The following is a 23,474-nucleotide window of genomic DNA, read 5'->3' on the forward strand; positions in this document are numbered from 1 at the left end:
TAGTTTAACGTCTAAATTATGTGTGGATTAGGGGATCTGCATCTATTAGACACCGGTAAGACCCCATAATGTAAAATTCAACGCAAAGTGTGAATTGGGTGCTAATGAGTCTGAGTGTGCTGATAAGTGTGTGTGTGTGTGCATGTGTGGTGTCAGTTGAAGCGCGACCATATGGAAGACGCCACCTGGTGTGTCTGTTCATCTTCTTCAGAGAAGATCAAAGCAAGATGCAACATCATCACGGAGTCAATCTCAGTAATTACTCAAGTTCTCTCATTTATTCTGAAATTGGTGGGATATTTTTCACTCACTGATCGGCACACTTTGGAATGAGTTGAGATGAACTGCCAAAACTGGTAAACTGGTCAATCCTTTTGAATATTCCACTGGTTTGCTTACCAATAACACTAAATTGAATGTTATCCATACACAGAAAGCAGAAAAACAGAAATAACTGTTGATCCTGGATGAACATTACAGTCCAAAAATATAGACTAAACCCAATCCCTACCCCTAAACCTAATCCTACCCATAATTTATTCCTAAAATCAGTGTGAAATGATAGCTGATTAACAAGGGTGTAGAAGCACCTAACCCTGATCGTAAGCCTAAAACAGATATTTCCTGAAAAGTTATCCCTCAATTCTGATTGGTTAATTGGAATGTTGTTCCAGGATCAACAAGGATGTTGATCCAGGAACATGTTGTACTTGGTGAAATCACGGTCACCCACTGTTTACATGGAGCCAACAGCCAAGTTTTGCAAACTACACCCACAGGAATTACACTAGTAGGCTAAGGCATATTCAGAGGCTTCTGCAACTAATCTCACTTCAAAATGATTTTACAGTTTGTTTACCGTGGAAGCATTGCCAGATACTGTCCATAGACAGTGGCCAAGTAAATGTGTCCAACGTTCATTTAACATTTTATATGTACAAATATAGTGGCATTGTCTAAACAAATCCTATTGAAAACCACACATTTTGTACATATATTAACTGTTTTGACTACTAAATGTAAAAGTAATTGATTCAAGTAAGCAGTCTAAAGTTGGGTCTATCTAAGTAGCTTACCCAGACCTTTGGTGATGAGCTGAAGTAGTTCTATTTATATATGAGCCTTTATTTGTTTGGATTTTATTAATATTTTGTTTAAAATTTAATTTTATCTTCACCTGTTGCTCATAGTGGTTTGATGATGTTCTGGATTGATACTGAAAGTTGATTGGCTTGAATGTTTTACCTCTTGATTGGTTTTGTATATGGACTGGGGATGCAACTCTGAAGCAAACAGCATTGCGTCATTTCAATATCCATTCTGATTGGTCGTTTAATAGACAAACCTTCATGCTGTCAGCCTTTTTTGTTGATCTGAAAGATTATATCGTGTCATTAATGATATGGATTAATGCTTGCCATTTGTGGTGAAAATGCTTCCTGGAGTTTCTAGCAGATTTGAAGAGAAGATTATGCACAAATTTGTCATTAACGTTTGTCGCCACCTACTGGTGAAACAATGTTACTTGCAGAAAGATTCACTGAATGAATCAATGAATGAATCTGAATGAATCTTTTCAGTGAATGTGTTTATAAGATTTGACTTATGAATCAAAATATCCTCGACTAATTAAAAAATTGCAAAACCATTACATAATGCAGCTTTAAGACTTAAATCTTATTCTGATTCAAATCACAGAATCAGACACTACTTCTCTGTATAAATATGAGAGTGGCCTTAAAGACTTATCCAAATTATGTAAATATTAGTAAAACAAGGAATGTGATAATGAATCAAATTATCACTGCACTCAGCTCACAAATTACATAATTATAAAATATCAACTCTTCACCTTTTTCTAAATTACTTCCCCGAAAAGAAAAAGTGACACCATTATGTGTACAACCACCCACCCACCCACCTACCCACACACACACACACACACACACACACACACACACATACACACACACACACACACACACACACACACCTGAATTTGCTCTAATTCTTTTAATAGTGTAGCAAATGTGGCCAAGCTGAATTACTGGCACCAATTTGAAGACTGAACATAATAACAGAGCTAGCTGTTGCTTGTGACCACATTGTGGCCATTAAGAAAAATGACTTGAGGCATCAGTCACTCCCGGAAATCTATTAAAAAGTAATTTCAAGTAAATGTTTTTGTAGATGTAGTGAACATTAATGTTTACCTATTAATTTATGATATCTGTCTACAAGTTCACTTCTTATCTCTGATTGAAATTTCCTCAGGTTAAACTTCAAAAAGCATCTTTTAATTAATTTCAAGATCATTGAATTTACTTCTGTGGAATGATATGTATTTCATAAATGTATTCTATTTCCACTGCCAAACAGCAAGTAAGCTGACTCACTGTTTATCAAGTGCCCATTTCCTGTTTGTTAGTGAATATAAAATTATTACAGCTTTTCTGTCTCTGTTTATTTTTTTCCTTCTACCAGCATCCATCATGAATCCCATGTCACATCTATTCTACAAAAAGAGCAGCTACTCTCCGTACCGGGACCGAATCCCTCTACAGATCGTCCGGGCGGAGGTAGAGCTTTCCCTAGAGGAGCGTTCGTTCCTTTCTGCCGTGGAAAAGGGTGACTATGCAGGGGTCCAGCATGCACTACGTGAGACGGAGGTCTACTACAATATTGACGTCAACTGTGTGGATCCATTGGGCCGCAGTGCGCTACTAATTGCTATTGAGAATGAGAACCTTGAGGTGATGGAGCTGCTTCTGGATCACGGAGTGAACACTGGAGACGCTCTGCTCTACGCCATCCGCAAAGAAGTGGTGGGAGCTGTAGAGTTACTGCTGTCCCACAGGAAACCCAGTGGAGAAAAACAGGTCTGTATGTGTGTTGGGGTTTTATATGCTTTTCTCAGCTGAAAAGAGACACTTTGCATTAGTATTAATTTCTATCGTGGTCCAGGCTGGTTTATGCTTTCTAGTCTAGACTTGGTCTGACAGTGTTGGATAAGTTAGTTAAGAAGCCTGAGAGCAGGGTGCGAACTACGGGGGAGCTAGGGGGAGCTCGGCTCCACTTAATAAGACATGGGCTCCCCTGAAAACGTGATTTGTGAAATTTTGGGGGGTCTCAAAAAATATTGACAATGTGTTATTTTGACGTGCAATTTCAGTTTTGTGTAATGTGATCATCGTGGATTATTATGTGTAAAATTGCAAAAATATAATTCATTCATGCATGACGGCGATTTAAACCTAATTCACTTCAATAAAGATAACTATACATGCTATTCTTGTCATGAGCATCAAGGTGTGGGGGCGCTGCGGTGCAAATTCCACTCGTGTTTAGTACGTTAACCCAAAATATTGGCCCAAAATATAAACGTTGGACTCTGTTGTCGATTCTGTGTTAAGGTAAGGCATGTTATTCGCAATTATGTGTTGTGGCTGTGTTGTTATAGGTCTCCGTGACTCTCGATGTCTAGACTTAGGTCTAATTGAACGGAGGAATTATGGTATTCTTCTGTAGCCTGACGACGAGTAACTTTAACCGTTGTTCATGTGAACTCAAAGACAGCCTGATGCTTTGTTTATAGACTATTTGTGGGTGGCTGTTTGTTGTTCCACCTATCAATTCGTGTCGATAAAGTATAATAGGGTAAATCCTGTATAGTTATTTATCCTATATAGTGCTTGCATAAAGCAAGTAGTGCATACACTTGTAGCTGTTATGTATCTTTGTAAGTCATTGTAAGCCCTTTTTTTGAGGCACGCGCAAGCGCACAACCACAAGAGACACAAGAGAGTCATTTTGTGCATCGGATTCAAGTATAGAGGACAACGCTATAACCTTTGTCTTTGTATTCTTTCGTGTCTGTAAGCTCATAATTCAGCTAAACCATAATTTATCTTGCTGTGGCGATGTACATTTGTTTGCAAAACAAGAACGCTTTCATGGTGTGGTTCTTTTAGTACATCACATCAGTGATAGAATGAACTTTATGATCGTCAGTGGCACTGAACGTCAATAAAATAATTTGATACAAGTACTTTTATAAAAAATAGAACTTATTCTGAATAACAACCAGTTCTTGATTCCCAACCCTGCACACCTGGTTAGGACACACAGTGCATATAAATATAGTGCTTGCATATATATTTTGTCGGTGTCTTCCTACTTATGCAATGCCATATCGCTGTTTGTGTGAACAGTGTGTATGCAGGTGGTAACTGTTCATATTTGTGGTTGTACTGTATGTGCATGTGTTCAGATGAGTGGGTGTTCCAAAGCTAATAGAAAAGATGAGATGGCAGAGATTTATCTTTCAGATTTGATTTTCACCTCACGTAGCAGGACAGATCTTTATTGGATTGCATTTTGTTATCCTCTAATCTTTCCCCTCATTCAATGGTAATATTAACCTGAAAAGCTTGCATTCCTGTATTCTCATAGACTGAGTTTTGCGGCATTCTTGATTTGGTGGCCAGCGGCGGATGAAGGGGAATGTAACTTCAAGCGAGTTCCGCTAACATACAATGAAAAAGGGCATGTGACAGCAGTATTCACTGTGAACCGAGGTTCGATTTGTACAGCATGGTGCCAGAAGGAAGCTACTGCACACAAAAGCTATCACTATGAATTTATCAGTGCTTGAGGTTGTGAATGCCCTTTTTAAGGAGTAGAACCAATGATGCATATAGAATCACTCTCATCTACAAGTGAATAGCTGATGTAAAGCCAAGCAGGAAATGCAGATTCTGCAGAAACTCACTAAATTATTTTTTTAATCGTTTTTTCACAGCAATTCCGTTGAAAAGCCTTCACAGTTCTTCTTCACTTATTATTCAGTTGTGGAGAGTGGTTCTCTAACATTAAAGTAATTTGCAAACTCGTGGCATTTAGTGCTTGAGTTTCATGGTTGCCTCATTTAATGTAACTCATTTACAATTTCTCTGTAGACAGTTCGGTTCTCAACTCTGTAACGTTAGCATGTGTGATCTGAACAAACAAATCTATTTATACTTTATTAAGTCATATATGTTCTCTCTGGACAAGGTGCTCAACAGTTCCACTTTTCACCATAAAAACACCACTCTAACATAAACTCTACCTCATAAAGTCCCGTAATAACTGATCATTAAACACTAAAAAGCCTCCAACTTTTCTCATTTTGCACAAAACACATTAAATAAAGCTTTATTTCATCATTTACTCTCCCCAGCCAGTCCCATGCAACGCCTGCTGGAAACTCTGCCCAGTTTCAGTTATGCAGTGTTACTGCCAATGAAAAATATTAATGCTAAGGATTATTGGATTGAGTAAACTTGTGTTTTACAAATTTAGACAGATTGCATGGAGTAAAAATAAATTGTGATTGTTCAAGAGCTGTATTGCATTAGTGTATTTTAATTATGTAAATTGAGCAAGCAGGGGTTTTTGTGTGTTTAATGGAATATAATTTTTTTTAACATAATGTCAAATTATTCTTTTAAACTAATATTGGCTGTTCAATGTGTCCCACCCTAATTTCCTGTTTCAATAGAAATTAAGTCAACACAGGAAATAAATCTGAGCTTTTCTAGTAATTTATTAGGTCTTCAAGAGTTGTGGTGCTGCTGGCTTACATGCTTACAAGTGTATTATGTACTGTGAACAGAGTTATTTACTATAAACACATTTTCGGTTTGTTTATAAACACTGAGGGAGGAGTTAAAATCATTGTTTGTGGTTATCAACAGGATGCTACACATCTGGTACATAAGCATTATTTTAAGAAACTGTGATTTCAGTGAGTTCCAGATTTTACATAGTTCACATACCATACATAAGTAAACAAAATGTCCCAAAAATGTTGGCGTTTTATGCCTTTATTTCGACAGGACAGTAAGTGGGCAGGAAGCAAAGTGGGAAAGAGGGAGCGGGGGACGGGATCGGGAAAGGTCTGTGAGCCGGGACTCGAACTCGGGATTATATATGTCTTGCGCTGCCCACGAGGCTATCGGCACCAACTTATTTGACTTTTTAAACTATGGATTGTTGTTATATAGTTATTTCCATTTTATATATTAAACATGGTTTAACATGGTTAACATTTTTGCTGGTTAAAGCAGTGTTTCCTAATGGAGATTTGTGAACCCTTGGGGGTTTGTGAGTTGATGAAAAACGAATAATGAAATTCAATGTCAAATTAAAATAAATAAAAATGGCTGAACAATTAATTGAAATAAAACTGAAATCATGTTAAAGCTGAGTGTGATTATCAAATCAAAGACTGCAATGTATTTGAAATAAGTTTAGAGTCTGTTGCATTAAAGGGGACCTATTTGACCCTTTTTACAAGATGTAATATTGGTTCCCAGAATGTGTCTGTGAAGTTTCAGCCCAAAATACCCTACAGCTAATTTATTATAACAGTTGGAAAATGTCATTTTTGGGGTGTGTCTAAAAAAGAGATGTTTTGGTGTGTATCACTTTAAATGCAAATTAGCTGCATATTCCCGCCCCGTCTCCAGAAGAGGGCGTCGCGTATACGTCTCTCTGCATTGCATATCTACAGCAATAAACAGCTGGTAGAAGCAACATAACTGAGAGCGAGAGAACCGGTGTTTAGCCTTACATATGGGAAGCCAAATGCATTGAAAGTGGGACAAAACAGCGCAATGTTACAGATCTCGCGCTGTGTTGACCTGTCATCGGCGCAGATCAATTGACCGAGCTGCGCGGCCACGCTACCAAACGAATCTCGCGCAATGAACGGCGCGAACTAATCTCACAAGCGCGGCGCTGATCAGTTAAAAAATACTTATTGTACCCACACAAATACGGTTAAAACGCTAAGCACTATAACGACATTACATTCACAGAGGAGTCTGGAGTGATACACGTATTTAGGTAGATTTTGAGGCGCATTACCTTGAAAAATGAAAGTAATCCACAGCGTCCTCAGCAGCTCAGATGTTGGGAGAAAATGAAGACTTTTATGTTCAGTCTTACATCCAAACACAGAGGATCGGGATTGCTTGCAAGACATTGTTGATATTACAGCTGCTCGAATGCGGAGAAAAAGGAGGACAGCATAAAACCGCTGAGGGCGGAAACTATAGCAATGCAGGGCTGTCAATCAACCCCCGTGGCCCGGCCCTATGCAATGTGACGTCACACTGCATGAGAATCAAAATGGCAGGCCTAGTGAGACTGACTTGGTTTAAAGAGGATTAAAAAATGAGGAGTGGGTGGATTTTTAATCATTGTAGGGTGGTTGTGTTCACACACTGCCAACACACATTTATGTCCAAACACCATGTAAAAGTGATTTTTGCATTATAGGTGCCTTTTAAGTAAATGCTCCTTCTCACCAATTTCTGTATGTGCACAGTTTAACGTGCATTTTGGGAATGCAATGTGTGCTAGGTTCACTTTATTTACAAATTTGCACCATTTCTGTGGATAGAATTTACAGCATTTCACCAGAATTCCGCCAAAATAAAAGCTTAAAGATCTGAATTTTTGAAAAATTTGAGGCAAAAATATTGGCATTATAACTTGCAGTGTAAAATACGGATTGGACCTATAATTATCAAATCTATTTTTTTATTTTACAGGACAATTGTAATTTACAACAGTAATATATTTCTATCTTAATTTTTAGAGTTCAAAATTCAAAATAAAACACTAACTAAAGATGGATTATCTGTTTACTTGTGTGCCATGTGATCATAAACCAACATCAGAGAACCATAAGCTTGCGAATGTGATGATAAATCATTAAAATATTAACTTAAAATCTCAAGTAAATATTTTACGTCTAAGACATTCAGCTGCAAAATGTTTGGGAAGCCCTGGGATAGAGTAAATATGTGGAGAGATGAATTATTTTGTAACTCTATTATTATTCTACAGCTTCACTGAGTTGCAGTGGAGCAGCGATGATATTTACACAGCTCCAGGTAGCTTTGTTGCTCCCTCTTGGATTAGACGTGCACACTTTTATGAAGTGAAGTGCTGCATCACTAATACGGTTCAGAAGAGAGGCACAGGGTTCCTATACTTTTGATGTTAGAGTGAACAAGCATTACGGGAAATAAAGCCGATAGCCAGGTTAGTTCTTTTTGCTTCATTATTTGGTTTTCTAATGTGAACTCCGGTGGTGCAGATACATCAAGTGAGATTGTTGCGGGAAGTGCCGTGGGGCCTAAATTGGAATCTAGCCCATGTACCATGTGCCCGCCGTTCACAGAGCATGGGCTATTTTGCATTGCTATCACTATAGCAACCCTTGCAGCCACTTGGGAGTTCTGGGGGAGGACTGTTATACTAATGGACTGAAAATAAATCTCTAAATAAAATGCGTTTGCAAACCTCACTTACTCACTCGCTGGCTTGTAACACCGACGTACCACAAATCATATTTCCATAATGTTCTCATGGCAGATATGGCTGTCTTTATGATAGGATTGAGTATTTTGGTCATATACTAGCACTTAAAAATGAATTAATGATGTTATGCATATGATATGCTTTTAAGTGTGTTTGTGTGTTTACACGCAGTCATCTGCTCTTGAAAGTACAGCCCTTGACTCCTAAACGAAGGTAAACAATCAAGATAAAAAGGGAAGGAATTACACAATGGTTTGTGGTAAAGCATCTGAATGAGTGAGGATGTGATGGATGGGGAGAAAAGGTACAAACGGGGTGAAAGACAGAAAGAAGGAGAGGTGAAAGAGAGGGAAGGCTCTAACTGGCTTGTGGTTCATCTTTCTGACAGAGTTCATCTCCCTCCATGGCACACAGCTGCAAGGACAGCATGATATATATGCAGTTTTCTTTTCTGTCAAGTGAACATTTCTTCTTTCATCCCTGAAAATATGCATCAAATATAAAGCTCCAGTCTTGGCTACTCCTGACGTGTGTATTATGTCCTTGGTCTGCCCTCCGTTTCTATTCTGTTCTCTATTATATTCTATAGCTGATTAAAAAAATAGCTTTAATTACGAAAAATGACTCGCGGTTCAGTGAAATAGTCAATTGTGAACGATCCATTCACTAAGTCTGATTCAAAGTGATAGATACACATGTCAAGAGGGAGTAGTGGGTTCGAAGTAGTTTCATAAATCTTTTTGATCGACTCGATATAAAGAACCAGTTCATAACAATCATTATTCGCAAATCATTTTTCATGTTCGTTGCTGCTTGCAGCTAGGAAATGATAATATCAAAATGAGACTGGATGAAATGGCCACACAAAAAACTTCAATTTAACATGATAAATAGATTTAATAATTTTTGTACAATGTAATTTTTGTCGCATTTGTGAGTATTTTAGTTCCACTCTGGAGCCCCTGCGATATCTGAACACTGTTTGCAAAACTTTATGCTGCAGACTTCAAAAAGGTAACTGACAAATATTCGACAAATTAATTATATTAATTTATATGATTTAATTATAACATTCCATTGCATAAAAACTGCCAAAGTCTTCATAAGAAAAGACAGACACAAAATTGCTGACGTGTTCCTAACGTGAAGGTGAATTTGTACACCGCTGGTTTAAGTTTTTTTTTTTTCTTTTCTTAAATGACAGAGACTAGATGTAAAAATGCATAGCTATTAGCAAGCAAACAAGTTCTTCGTGAAATTGAGTCTCTGTGTAATTTGACAGTTGGGTCTTGCTTTAAATGCACCACTGCTAAAATATTGAAGCCAGTCAACCTCTCTAATTGTCTACAGTTGTTGGATTACTTTTTGTTTAATCAACCATTCTGCTCCACTTGTACTCAGAGTTTGAGGTCATAATTTTAACGATAAAAGACTGAAAAAATGCTACAATAGAAACCTGTTATTTGGTAAATGGTAAATTGCCTTAGTCTATGCATTGAAAAACGTCAATATCTAATGGGACATTTCATGTAATTGTACAGTAAAATACTGTTAAATGAATAGTGAAAAAGAACAAGTCACCTTTAATTTACAGTGAAAAACCGCAAATTGACATTTCTCAGAATTCTCTGACTGTCAGCTCACATTTGATGTTTTTTCAATTAAATAAATCTAAAGTGAAATCCAAGTGAAATTATTCACTTACCAAAGCTGATTGGTTTCTTTTCATATCAGCAGCCAATGAACTTGCTGCTCAACATTCAAATACTCAGCTAGTGCTTGCTGTAGCAGTGGCAGCACATTTCAGAAACCGTCCACCTTCCCCAGGTCCACCTGTATAGATTTGCTGCAGGGTGATTTAATATATTTGCATCATTTCATATAAGTTATATGTACAGCAGCAGTATTTCTAAAATACTCACAGCAGCATGTCTGTGGATGTATTGACAGTAGCAAGCCAGGAGCAGCAGCAGCAGAGAGTTGTCATGACAGAATTATGATTCTTCATTTTTTTCTTATCATTTATTGTATGTCCATTGGGGCCTTATCTTACATTGTATGTTGTTAAATTAATGTTTATTGCATTATTTAAGTGTCACCTTTATGTTACTATAATGGTGTTTTGTATTTCTGTGTATGATACCTCACACCTTCTATATATTTTTATTTGCATACAAGCTACTCATCATAAACTTTGATTCTTTATGTGGTCTTCTCTGTACCACCTGTTTTTTTTATGGTGTTATCAGTATATTATAGATGTAAAATCAGATTTTAGCAAATTTTCTGTTAAATGTTGTTACTCTGTACTTTACAGTAAAGCACAGCTTCTGTTTTTTTTTTCTCTGTGTAGGGCCTTTTTCTCACTGACCAGCTAAATTGCCAGTTTGTTCCCCATTTAATTGCCTGGTACAGCAATCAGCTGGGATATTAGAGAGCTCATTTGTGGTTTTTAGTTCCTATGAGGAGAGCTGGTTGCACTCTCGTCCAGTCATCTGTATTCTGCTGCTTCGCTGTGTAGTTTGTTTACATGCAGTGTGGGTTTGGTGGATTGCCATACTGATAGACTCGCAGCAGCTTGTGCAGGTGTTTTTCACACTTTCGTTCTTGTCCCCTCTTTCTCAGGTTCCATCATTAATGATGGACGCCCAGTTTTCCGAGTTCACACCTGACATCACTCCCATCATGCTCGCCGCCCACACAAACAACTATGAGATCATCAAACTCCTGGTCCAACGCAAAGTCACCATCCCTCGGCCGCACCAGATCCGCTGTGACTGTGTGGAGTGTGTGTCCAGCTCTGAGGTGGACAGCTTGCGTCACTCTCGGTCCCGTCTCAACATCTATAAAGCGCTCGCCAGCCCCTCTCTCATCGCGCTCTCCAGCGAGGATCCCATCCTAACCGCCTTCAGACTGGGCTGGGAACTGAAGGAGCTCAGTAAAGTGGAGAACGAGTTTCGACAAGAGTACGAGGAGCTTTCTCAACAGTGTAAGCTCTTTGCTAAAGACCTGCTGGACCAGGCACGTAGCTCCCGTGAGCTGGAGAACATCCTCAATCACCGTGATGACCAGAGCGAGGAGCTGGACCCACGAGAATGCCGAGACTTGGCCAAACTCAAGCTGGCCATTAAATATCACCAGAAAGAGGTGAGGAGACTTCTTGTAGCATCTTGAAAAATTAACTGTTGCTGGTCATTTCTATTCAGTCTAATGTCGAACATACAAATGAATTAGATGTTCACAAGGTTTTGTACAGTTTCTGTAAATTGATGCTTTTGGGAAAAGTGTGTATCACTGAGCGATTGGCTCTTTTTTGCAGTTGCATCACAGATTTCCCTGCAAAAACCAAAAGGAAAAAAAGAAATAATCTGCAGAAAATAACGAAGCCTATATTTCCTTAATTCACATAATACATTTTTGTTTTCATTAAAATCAACATAAAATAAAATCAAAACAAATATACCTCAATATAGTATAAATATCTTACATTAATTCTTGCTTTTATTTAAATTACAATATAATATTTAAATAATATATTCCTTTTTTACATTACAGTACTGAGAAGTTTTTCCCCCCCATAATGCTTATGAGAAATGGGGTGGGGATGTGCTGAATTATCATAAAAATAGCGAAATTTAAATTATTAATTTTGAAAATTTAATTGTCCAATAATAGTCTTTTATTTAATATAATTTATTTTGTCTGATTTTGTGATGAAATATGATCTGGACATGTTATTTGACAGATTTTGTGTGGTGCACCCAAATACACCAAGAAAAGTATTTTTTGTACTTTATAAATTTGTAACTTATACATTTCTGTGGTATAAATATGCAGCATAAATGCATCAAATTTGCTTCACCAATGCAAAATTTTACTTGAGCAGCTGATAAATGCTCAGTGTAGAAAATATAGGGTAAAGAGAGAAACTTTATGAATTTCTTTGTGTTGCAGAAGTCCACTCACTTTTTTGCAATTTAAAAGTATTCTGCAGAGCCTTGGAATATTAGAATGTGTTGTTCCAAACCTAAAGCAATAGGCAAAGTGCCTTTCTAGCTTTCTCTCTGAACTTTCTGATCCACAGTGGGATACAGTGTGTGCTGAAGACCAGAGGTTTGACGTGATTAGAAAGACAGGAGATAGAGACGATGAGAAAGAAGCACTGGGCAGATGATAGACAGTTGCCCTGTTCCAAGACCTTGTGAGCTGCCACATTGCGTATTTGCCTAGGCAGCTGCCTTCTAATTCAACATCCAAATAGTCTTGGATGAGATTTGAAACTCTTTAGGGAATATCGATCAATACACCAAATAAATAGTGGTTTGCAACTGAGTCTTGTCTGCCATCTTGGATTAATTAATAAATTTTTTTCACTGAGCTTGTCGCAGTGCATTACTGGATTGCATTCTCCAAAGATACATGATGTTGCCTTAGAATTTGGCTAAAAGAAGGCAGCATAATTAAGTTTTTCAAGCCTACCTTTTGGAACAGCTTTCCTACTGGAAGCGCTCCAATGATGCTTTAAAATGCTACCTCCGTAGGCAGATCACTAGGTTTTGGGAAATAAAGCAAGGGAGTGATGTGCTAGGTAGAATATTTGCAGCATGTTGTTGAAGCAGGCAGTGTATTTTAGCTGTACATTTGCAGGCTGCAAAGGAAGTACCATATATTGAGTTTGAGATCAACTTAAGCAGCTGCAACATATATTTTAAGACTTGCATTTGAATTAAATTTCTTTCAGCATTTTGATTTTGCTGCTGTACACTCTTAAAAATCAGCGATGCTTCACAGCGATGCCATAGAAGAACCAATTTTGGTTCCACAGAGAACCATTCAGTCAAAGGTTCTTTAAAGAACCATCTCTTTATTACCTTTTTATAATCTGAAGAACCTTCTTTCACCACAAAGAACCTTTTGTGAAAAAGAAAGGTTCTTCAGATGTTAAAGGTTCTTTATGGAACCATTTAGGCAAAAGAAAGTTATTCTATGGCAGCGTGAAGCACCTTTATTTTTAAGAGTGTAAGTCATTGTAATACAATACGGTATCAGTGTCCAGTTAGGTGTATATTAAGGCCATTCGGCATGAAATGTACACTTTTTTAAAGAAAGGATGCATTAAATGGACAGCTGTGAAAACTTTTACATTGCTACAAAATAAAATCTGTATATTCAACTTTCTATTAATCAAAGAATCCTGAAGAATCCAGCAGCACAACATTAATAATAAGAAGACACATTTCTTGAGCACCAAATCAGCATATTAGAATGTGACACTGAATACTGGAGTAATGATGCGGAAAATTCAGCTTTGCATCACAGAAATATTTTAATATTTTACAATTATTTTCATTTGTAATAATATTTCACAATATTACTGCTTTAGATGTGTTTTTGATCAAATTAATGCAGCTTTTGTGAGCATAAGAGACTTCTTACTAACCATAATTTTGAACAATAAGTTGCAACATGTAAGTTATCCTGGAAACAAACTGGCATATGGGTTACAGTGGGACTAAAGTTATAAAAGGAAACATGCAAGGTTAATCTAACTCTTACATTAAAGGTTATAAAGGTCTTCAATCAAACAATGTGAAAAGTACCAGCCATTCCACTAAAACAAGGATAAAAACATTTTGATGGTGCATGGGAAACCACCTCGAGTTACATTTCCTTGATTTACACGCTTCCATGTAAATCAATTTTAAAAACCATCTTTGGCTTTCCAGGGAGATTCCAGTGATCTTTTTCATTCTGAAACCCAAACGGTCTTTTGCAGAACTGACACATGCTCCAAACTGAGGATTTGAGAGCTTGTGTCAGTACGTCTCGTTTCTCTTCCTGTCAGTCAGAGGTGATGCTGGCCCTGACCTGCGAGACTGCTCTTCCTATTAGCTCTAATTGTTTTGTGTGCCTCAAGGAAAGCTGCTGTGAATACAGATCACAATGCTGTACGCGTACACACGGGAAAGATGGTCAAGACAGATGTGGGGCTTTGAGCCAAGAGATGCTATACAATGGGAAAAGAGAGATGAAGACTATTATGAGCCCATTTAGTGTGCCTTTATATTTGTAGTGATTAAAGTTTTATAGAATGAGATTAAATATTGAGAAAAGGTTACCAGCGTTGTACTCCAGATTTCACACAGTAATTTGTCTTCATTTGATATGAGAATTAAATGAGTCAGAGAATATGACGCTGTAATACTAAACGTGGTTGAAAGGGCGAGGAGAGTGCAGAGAATCAAATACATCTGGAATAAAGCCACACAGGCTTTCTTGAAACATTACTCAGGGGCATTGTAGTGACAGATAATGCTGCTTATGGGTTTCATTATACGCTCACAGGTCTCAGGAAGAGCCTTTGTGTTGCTTAGAGCTGTCTTTAAATGGGACCATACCGGTTCTGCTCTTTTGTTGTTGTTACTGCTGAAGGATTGTGTAACCTTGCACACAAACGTCAACAAGACATCTACTTGGTTTGAGGATTTTTCATCTTGAAGATGTAATTATTGCTGATTCTTAGGCTTGGGAATTGGAACAATCTTCAAACATTATAGATCAGTGTTATTTAGTATTATTTAAATCCTATTATAGTGTTTATTACTAATTTGAAATGGCCTTTATTTTTTATATGATTAGTTTTTGTCTTAGTTTCCTTTTTAGTAATTTTTCATTATGTGCTTTTGTAATTTTTAGATTTTTATTTAATTATTTTTTAATATTTATATTACTTAAACTTATTTATTCTAGGTATTTGTCATGTATTAATATTTTTTTTATTTAATTTGGTTTTATTTTTAGATTTTAATTTTTCATTTTAAGTTTAGTTTATTGATTTGTGATTTTGTCATTTTATTAGATATTATGAATTTTTATTTCTGTTTTAATTTGAGCAATTTTAGTGCGTCAACTCATTATATAACTTATTTAACTTATTTTATTTCAGTTATTTTCCAAGGCAACATTGATTGTACAGAATAGCTACTACTACTGTCAACTCAAGCTACTGTCAAATGTGCATTTTTAAGAGACAAATGTCTCTGTTTAAGAGAAAAATTTAATATTATTAATATTGCAACCTGCACTGCAAACTGTGCTGAAGATGTGCATCATCAAAGTCAGGGAACACAAACTTGTGACTGGAAAAGTGTAAAGAATTTAAAAACGTTAAGTGTTTGTCATGTTCTGACCATAAAGAGTAGTTTAAAACCACAATTAATGGTCTGGTTTCTGCAACTTTCAATTAGGAGCAAAAGTCTGACTTTAAACCTGAAAGAAATAAAGATCTGAAATTTATCGTGATAATTGTCGATATCGACTGATATAAAAAATTTGGGCCATATCGCCCAGCCCTATTGTTAAATACAGTATACAACTTTGGTGTGTAACTCATTGTTTGTACTATGAACATGAATGATACCTTGAATCACCTGGCAGATGATTAAACTGGCAAAAATCCCATAGGTGTAGATAACAGATACTATAGGACCCTCCTATCCTTCTTCTTATGTTGTTCCCTCATCATTCTTTTCTTCTCTTGTGCCTCTCCCCCTCACCTACTGTCCTTCCCTCATCTCTTCTTTTCTGTAATTTTGGAAAGTTGATTTACTAACATCAGCGCAGTCAGCATCCCCCACCCCACATCTCCCTCACTCGCTTTTTGAATCGATAAGGATTACATACCCCATATACTCAATTTGCTCAATAACCGCTGTGCTTCAATCTCCTTACCTCGCCTCTCATCTGAACTGCTGCTTGAATGCAGCGCTGTATTCATGTGCATCGATAGATGCAACTGCTGCTGATAGAACTGTAAGAAGTGGGCATTGGCCAGTGTTATTGAGTGGGACTTGAAAATGGTTAAGAGTTTCAGTGATTTACAGTCACCAAGAAATCAAAATGAACCACTCTTACTGTTTTATGGAATATTGCAGTGTTTATTATAAATAATTCATGTGTCCTCGTAATATTTAATCAAAACCATTAACTTCTCCTCCCCTTCGCAACAACATCTCTTCTCTGTAAATTCTGTAAATATTATTTTGGAATAGTTCGGTGACTGGGAGGGGACATGTTCGGTTCACTTAGTTTTGTCGTGGCCAATATTAACTCGTGGAAAGTGATAATATGTCGTAGCCACGAGATATTAATTTGTGGGAACGTCATATTAACTTGTGGAAACGTGATAATATGTCAAGGCCACGAGATCATTTTGTCGAGGTAACGACATCCTTATGTCCTGGCCAAGAGATGTGAAGTCGTGGCCACGAGTTTAATGCATAAACAAACCTGCATGACCATAGTAACCCGGGATTAGAGACCCCACAGTCTTGAAAATCCATTAACTGATAGTGTCTTTTTATTTAATATTTGTATATTATTATTATTATTATCAAAAGTATTATTATTATATTAACTGGTTAGGGCTATATTTTAATATTTATTGTTATGCTTATTTCCCCTTTCAATTCATGTATCGCTTTACCTAATTAACATTCTGTATAATTATGCTATTTGCTACCATATATTTTGCAAATACTGTAAACGCCTTACAATTATGCAAATACAATTTTTACGCCCGTGTGTGACGATAAATGTTTGTGTTTTCATTTACAAATGAAACTACGTGAATGATTCATTCCTCAACAAAACACTGTAGAATTTATAATTATAGTCTATTAATTAGCCAAAATAAAATTAAATAGTTTATGCTAAATTCAACCTTTAAACTGCATTCCAGTAAAAATTCCAGTCAGCATATTCAAAGCTTTATTGGCATGTCATGCATTTACAGTAGGCTATTATTTACAAAACTATTCAGAACGTTAAGTAAAGAGATCGAAATGAAGGGAAAAAACTAGTATAAACGAATATAAAAATATATAACCAATAATAATAGGCTAATAATAATAATAATAATAATAATAATAATAATAATATACAAATATTACAGAAAAAGTCGATCAGTTAATGGAGTTACAAGACTGTGGGATGCATAAAAATGATTTCTTGTAGGCCTATTTTATTTTCTGTACTTTATGTAACATTTATTCATGATAAACTTCATTCGAATGCTGTCTACATCGCGCGTAATACAGTCAGGTAGCTTAGGCCTATGGTTAATATAATAATTTAATAATGTAATAGTTTCTTGAATAATTAATATAATAATTTCTTAATTCAAAATAAAATATTAATAAATCCATCTCTGATAATCCAGCGTTACTATGGTCACACAGGTTTGTTTACGCATTAAACTTGTGGCCACAAGAAATGGATGTTGTTCACTCAACATAGGATCTCGAGGCCACGACTTCACATCTCGTGGCCACGAGATCCTATGGCTTGGGACACGTGGCTTGGGATGGAGTTGCCATTCTCCGGGGCACATGAGCTGTCGTGAGAGTGCGTCGGCTGCACGATTGAGCTCCCCCGGAATGTGGAAGGCACACAGCGACTTGAGCCGCTTTGTCGTCTTTTTAGAGGACTTAGGGGCCGGCTGGGACACGGGGGGCGCCGCAGTCCTCCAAGAGGCTCGACGCACTGACCACGACGGTGTCTCAGTCGACGCTGTCTCAGCACGGCGCGGAGGTGCTCTCGAGGACGCAGGGGGGCGCCCTCGGTGACGAGCAGGCTGAGGCGTGGCCCGCGGCAGAGCGGTGGCAGCTGGAGGATCACGCCGGGGCAAGATGTGCTGGATGGCCTCAGTCTGTCTCTGCACTGCCAAGAACTGCTGGGCAAAGTCCTCAACAGTGTCGCCGATTAGGCCAACCTGCAAGATGGGAGCATCAAGAAAGCGTACTTTGTCAATATCTCTCATCTCAGCAAGGTTAAGCCAAAGATGGCGCTTTTGGGCCCCAAGCGTGGACATCGCCTTCCCAAAGAACCGCGCCGCGACTTTCGTCGCCCGGAGGGCGAAGTCAGTCGACGTGCATAGTTCTTGCATCAACCTGGGGTCGGAACTACCCTTGTGCATTTGTTTGAGTGCCTTGGCTTGGTGGACCTGCAGGATAGCCATGGCATGCAGGGCAGAGGCGGCCTGGCCTGCAGCACTGTAAGCTTTGGCCATAAGAGCGGCCGTCAACTTACAGGCTTTGGATGGGAGACGTGGACGATTCCTCCAAGTGGCGGCGTTTTGTGGGCACAGGCGCACTGCAACCGCTCTCTCCACCTGGGGAATGTGGGGAATCTAGCCACCCCGCCATCGAGGGTAGTGAGGACGGAGGAGGCAGACGAGCGGCTTCTGGCCGAAAAAGGGGCCATCCACGACTTCGTCAGCTCCTCATGCACCTCCAGGAAAAAAGGCACCGGTGCACGATGCGGTTATGAGCCATGCCCCGCGCAGAGAAACCAATCATCCAGCCGCGAGGGCTCGGGACTGGGCGGTGTGCTCTCCTCCAGCCCGATGTTCACAGCTGCCCGGGCAAACATGGCCGTCAGCTCCAGGTCCGATTTGGCGGTGGCGACAACACCCGAGGGGGGCAGCCCCACCGAATCTTCATCCTCGGAGGACAATAGTCCATCCCCCGCACGAACGCAGCTTCAGCGTGTTGAATGCCCTGACACTGAAGGCAATGCTCGTGGCCGTTGACAGAGGACAGGTAATGACCGCAACCAAGAGAACACGGACGGAACGGCATCTTTAAAAAGACGTGAGCTGTCCATGATGAAAAACTGCTCTTTTAGTTGAAGCACCCAGGGGAATCGCTGAATCAACAGGGACACCGCTATTTGTGCCGTCATGCCAACCAGGAACAGCTTCTTTCTTCCAGTCAGATCAGAAAGGCTTTGCAGAGAAGAAATCATTCACCCACTCGGCTCCGAAGCAAAAATATGAATGAGTGGATGCACCTTTCGCCTATTTATACCCGTATGCATGGGGAGTGGGTCAGGTATGCAAAATCCACTAGCCAAAATTCATTGGCGTTTTCTCTGAAAGTCAGAGCGGATTGGGGCTCTCAAGTAAACCCCCTATGTCGTCACGACATAACTCGTAGTGACCGACAGATAGGGAACTAGCATCATAAAAGTCTGTTGCTTTATGATAACATTGTGTGAGGAACAGACTGACATTTGAATTGGTCCCCATTCACTTTCATTGTACAGAAAAGAGCAGCTTAGACATTGTGCAAAACATTTGCTTTTATGTTCCAAAAAAGAAAGTCAAATGGGTTTGGAATAACTTGAGAGTAAGTAAATAAATTTTCACTTTTGTGTGAAAAGTGGCAGGTCAGGTATAGGAGAACGCTGATTTTGCACTTCTTCTTCACATTGGATACTGGATGAACATTGGATATCGCCCTGTAATTTTAGTTCTGCACCCTGCCGGAGGAATTGCTCGCTCTGTTCTCACTGACGGCACCCTGGGACTAGTGTACGCTCCCTCCGCTCTCTCTCTCACAGCATATCTCTCGCTCACTCTCTCTTACTGAACCAAGTCAAATACACGGGGATGGGTAGATGGAAAAGACAGCGAAAGTAGATCTGACTGAGAACAAATTGTTGCTGAATAATACAACAGAAATCAATTTCTCACTCTGCCTGGTCGGCAGGTTGGATCGCTCCCGGCCAACTGAGCAGCAATGGCTGCTTTTGTTCTGATGGAGTGAGGGAGGAGAGAGAAAAAGATTTATTCTTTCTCTCTAGCACTCTACTACTCTATTCTGCTGTTTTGGACCTTGTGTGTAAAGTCAATAAATGCTTCTCTGCTTTGATGACTTGTTTCGTTACAGGAATCCAAGATAAGCTGTGCAAAATAGTTTGCTTTAATTTTTGGCCCTTGTATTCATAGTATAATAGAGAGATTATAGGAAATTATTGGGCATGTGCTCCATCAGATGTTTGAGTTAAGTGCATAGTGTTATTTTAACATTATTCATGTACAATTAATTGTAACAAATAAGTTAATTGTAAATTCAGTTTAAGTTGTAGTAATTTTGGTGTTATTTTTGTCATTTTTATTATTTGTATTAGGCTACATATTTCTGTTTAGCTACTTCAGTACTTTTTATTTTTATTTTAATATTTTCATTTTAATTTAGCTTTTTTTAATTTCTGTTTAGCTTTATTTTTATTTTTATTTTTGAACTGTAAAAATTATTTTTCAAAGTTGTAAATAAAACAATGATTATTCAAGTATGTGTAAAGTTGTAGTTAACAATAACAACCGTGCTGTTACATTTTCCCCCCTTTGATCATGTTTTTAACATTTATAAATTATACATTTTATAGTTTCAGCTTTTTCCACATTAAAAAAATATTACATCTAAAGAAATAGCAGTATTTTTGGATGCTTTTTAAAAATGTATGTACTTAGGGTATTTTATCCAGGGGGGATTGTTGGATACCAAGGATATGTCTATGAAAACCAACCAGATCTAAGACATGTAAAAATGATTTTACAAAGTTGTAAATAAAACAATGATTATTCAAGTATGCTTTATGAGAAAATATCTTTTCAGTTACTCTACTTTAAAATTTCACATTTCCAATTTTTGAAATATTTATTTGTGAAATTTAATATATATAATTTTAGTTAACAATAACAGCACTAAACACTAAGATATTAAATTTTTTCCCCTTTGATCTTGTTTTTAACATTTATAAATTATACATTTTATAGTTTTATAGCCTTTTCCACATTGTATGCTGCCTGTGATGGCAACATTATGCACTCTCCTAATACTCAACATATTGTGCAATCATGTTTTACCATTTAATAGTACAAGCTTCCTGTGCACGTTTATCTTACTTATGATGCCATGCACTGTTAAAAGTTGCATATAGTATGTGCTGTTTTGCTCATTCATAGTTCCATAAAACATTAATATGGGCTGTAAATTCGACTAAGCAGGAAGGATGAAGCAGGGGAAGGAGCCAAGGAGGTAACAAGAAGCTAAGAGGCAGAGAGACAGAGAGCTTATTCTAGCCACAAAAAAAGATGAATTTCTGGCTACAGTAACATCAGGCTTATCCTCGGCAGCTTGCGTGTGAACTGGAGTTTCAACCCGCTGCCCGTCTGCTTCTGCACACTACCCTGCCTAGTCTTTCCTTGTCATTTATTCATCTCACTCGGTAAGAATAGCAGGGCTGCATAAATTAACCAGCGCTCCAGTGTCTCTGTGACAAGCAGATTGAAGCAGACAACTTAAACACACAAGGAAGTTATGACAACGACTAGGGATTTGTCTGTGACAACAACGTATTACACAAAATGTTAACAATATGTATTTATTAATGTGAATATAGCTACTAGCTCCACCCACTGCAGTATTCTGTGCTTGTGTTTATATACTAGAGTAGGCATTGTGGGTAATTTTGTAAGTTATTCAGTCTGCAAATATGCATATGGCCATTTATTAATTTTAGCATGTGTTTCTGCTGTGTTTGTTTAATTATTAATCTTGGTCTGTTTACAAAGAGGAACTGTTTGTATCAAAAACAACACATATTCTAATATGCATGGATATGTATATGTTTGGTAGCTACAGCCAAATGCCCATAGTGATCACAGACAGTGTTAAAATTACTGTTTTCTGTTTTAATATATTTAAAATGTAATTTATATCTGTGATGCAAAGCTGAATTTTCAGCATCCATTACTCCAGTCTTTATTGTAACATGATCCTTCAGAAATAATTTTAATATGCTGATTTGCTGCTCAAGAACATTTCTTTTTATCATCAGTGTTATAAAACAGTTGCACTGTAATAATATTTTTATGGAAAGCATGATGCATTTTTAAGGATTGCATGATGACTAGAAAGTTCAAAAGAACAGCATTTATTTGCAACAGAATTCTTTCCTATCACTTCTAATCAATTTAATGCATCCTTGCTGAATGAAAACTTACTGACCCCAAACTTTTGAACAGTTTTATATTTCTGCATCATATGAGTATTGTACATCAGCTGTAAGATAAGAGATAAGTCAGGATCTTAAGAAAATATGTTTTGATATCAAGACAAAATAAGACTAAAAATGCACAGCCATCATGAAAAGTAAAATACAAAAGTAAAACTTTCCATTGAACCATGTGTTCAGGGCAGTGAACACTGCTGTTGGGAAACCGGGTGAATGCACAGTTTGATTAATTCAGAAGATTCTCTAATTTTCTCTGAATCTGATGTGTGCTGTTGTGACATTCATGCATATTCTGCATCATCAGTTTCAGCGAAGCATTAATTATATCTTTCAACTTATTTGCCTCCTAGTGTTAAATATATCCTACAAATACTTATGTATCGATTAAACCACTTCACACCTCATCAAGCACTACTGTGCAGCTGTGATTTACCCGCACGATTTGGTAACCTAAAATCAATAGTTTTACAATTCTCAATCTGCTCTGTGCACATTTCTCATGTGCTCTTGTGATTATTAAAAAATTCAAAATGTGAGGACACTGATATGAACATTTCACCTTCGATTTGTACTTTGTACTTTTGTGGTTAGCTCGGTTGTTTTGTGATTAAATATGAATTATGAGGGATTTCATTATATAAATGGCTGAATTATACATCAGCATTGTTCATAATTCAGTTCAGAGTATTAAAGCGGTTTTTGCAGATTGTACAGAGGAACATTGGGACCTTGTGCCATGTCATTGTGGCAGTTGAACATGCCAGCGGGCACAGCTTACTAGAGTGGCACGATGCCTATTTATATAACCCTGAAACAGCATTTCTCAGACCTGTGAGGACAGCGGCCATGACATCTGCCAAGAGTTAAAGGGGTCATATGATGCGATTTCAATTTTTCCTTTCTCTTTGGAGTGTTACAAGCTCTTGGTACAAAAAGAAGATCTTTAAAGTTGCAAAGACTAAAGTCTCAAATCCAAAGAGATATTCTTTATAAAAGTTAAGACTTGTCCACACCCTCCTAAAACGGCTCGTTTAAACACGCCCCCACATGTCTACGTCACTGTGTGGGAGGATTTGCATAACACCGCCCAAATGTTCACGCAAAGAAAGAAGGCGTAACTTTTATTCTCTCTGTAGTATTGTTGTTGCCTCCGCCGCCATGTCGTCAAGATGCTGTGTGTTTCGTTGTGAAAGTGAAACTACTTTGTTTGGCCTTCCAAAAGAGGACAATATCCG

General features: G+C 37.8%; 1 protein-coding gene across 1 annotated transcript in view; it reads left to right on the forward strand.

Moving 5' to 3' along the window:
• Nucleotides 1-230: 230 nt before the first annotated feature.
• The window catches only part of LOC107692628 (short transient receptor potential channel 5-like), a 56,238-nt gene continuing 32,994 nt past the window's right edge, over nt 231-23,474 (forward strand). The window contains exons 1-3 of the mRNA XM_016491785.1: nt 231-255; nt 2,485-2,879; nt 11,002-11,523. Of these exons, the coding sequence (XP_016347271.1) occupies nt 2,493-2,879; nt 11,002-11,523 (909 nt within the window). The 5' untranslated portion in view covers nt 231-255; nt 2,485-2,492. The remainder of the gene's footprint in view (nt 256-2,484; nt 2,880-11,001; nt 11,524-23,474) is intronic.

The sequence above is a fragment of the Sinocyclocheilus anshuiensis genome, unplaced genomic scaffold, assembly GCF_001515605.1.
Source record: "Sinocyclocheilus anshuiensis isolate Anshui unplaced genomic scaffold, SAMN03320099.WGS_v1.1 scaffold50, whole genome shotgun sequence".
Classification (NCBI taxonomy): domain Eukaryota; kingdom Metazoa; phylum Chordata; class Actinopteri; order Cypriniformes; family Cyprinidae; genus Sinocyclocheilus; species Sinocyclocheilus anshuiensis.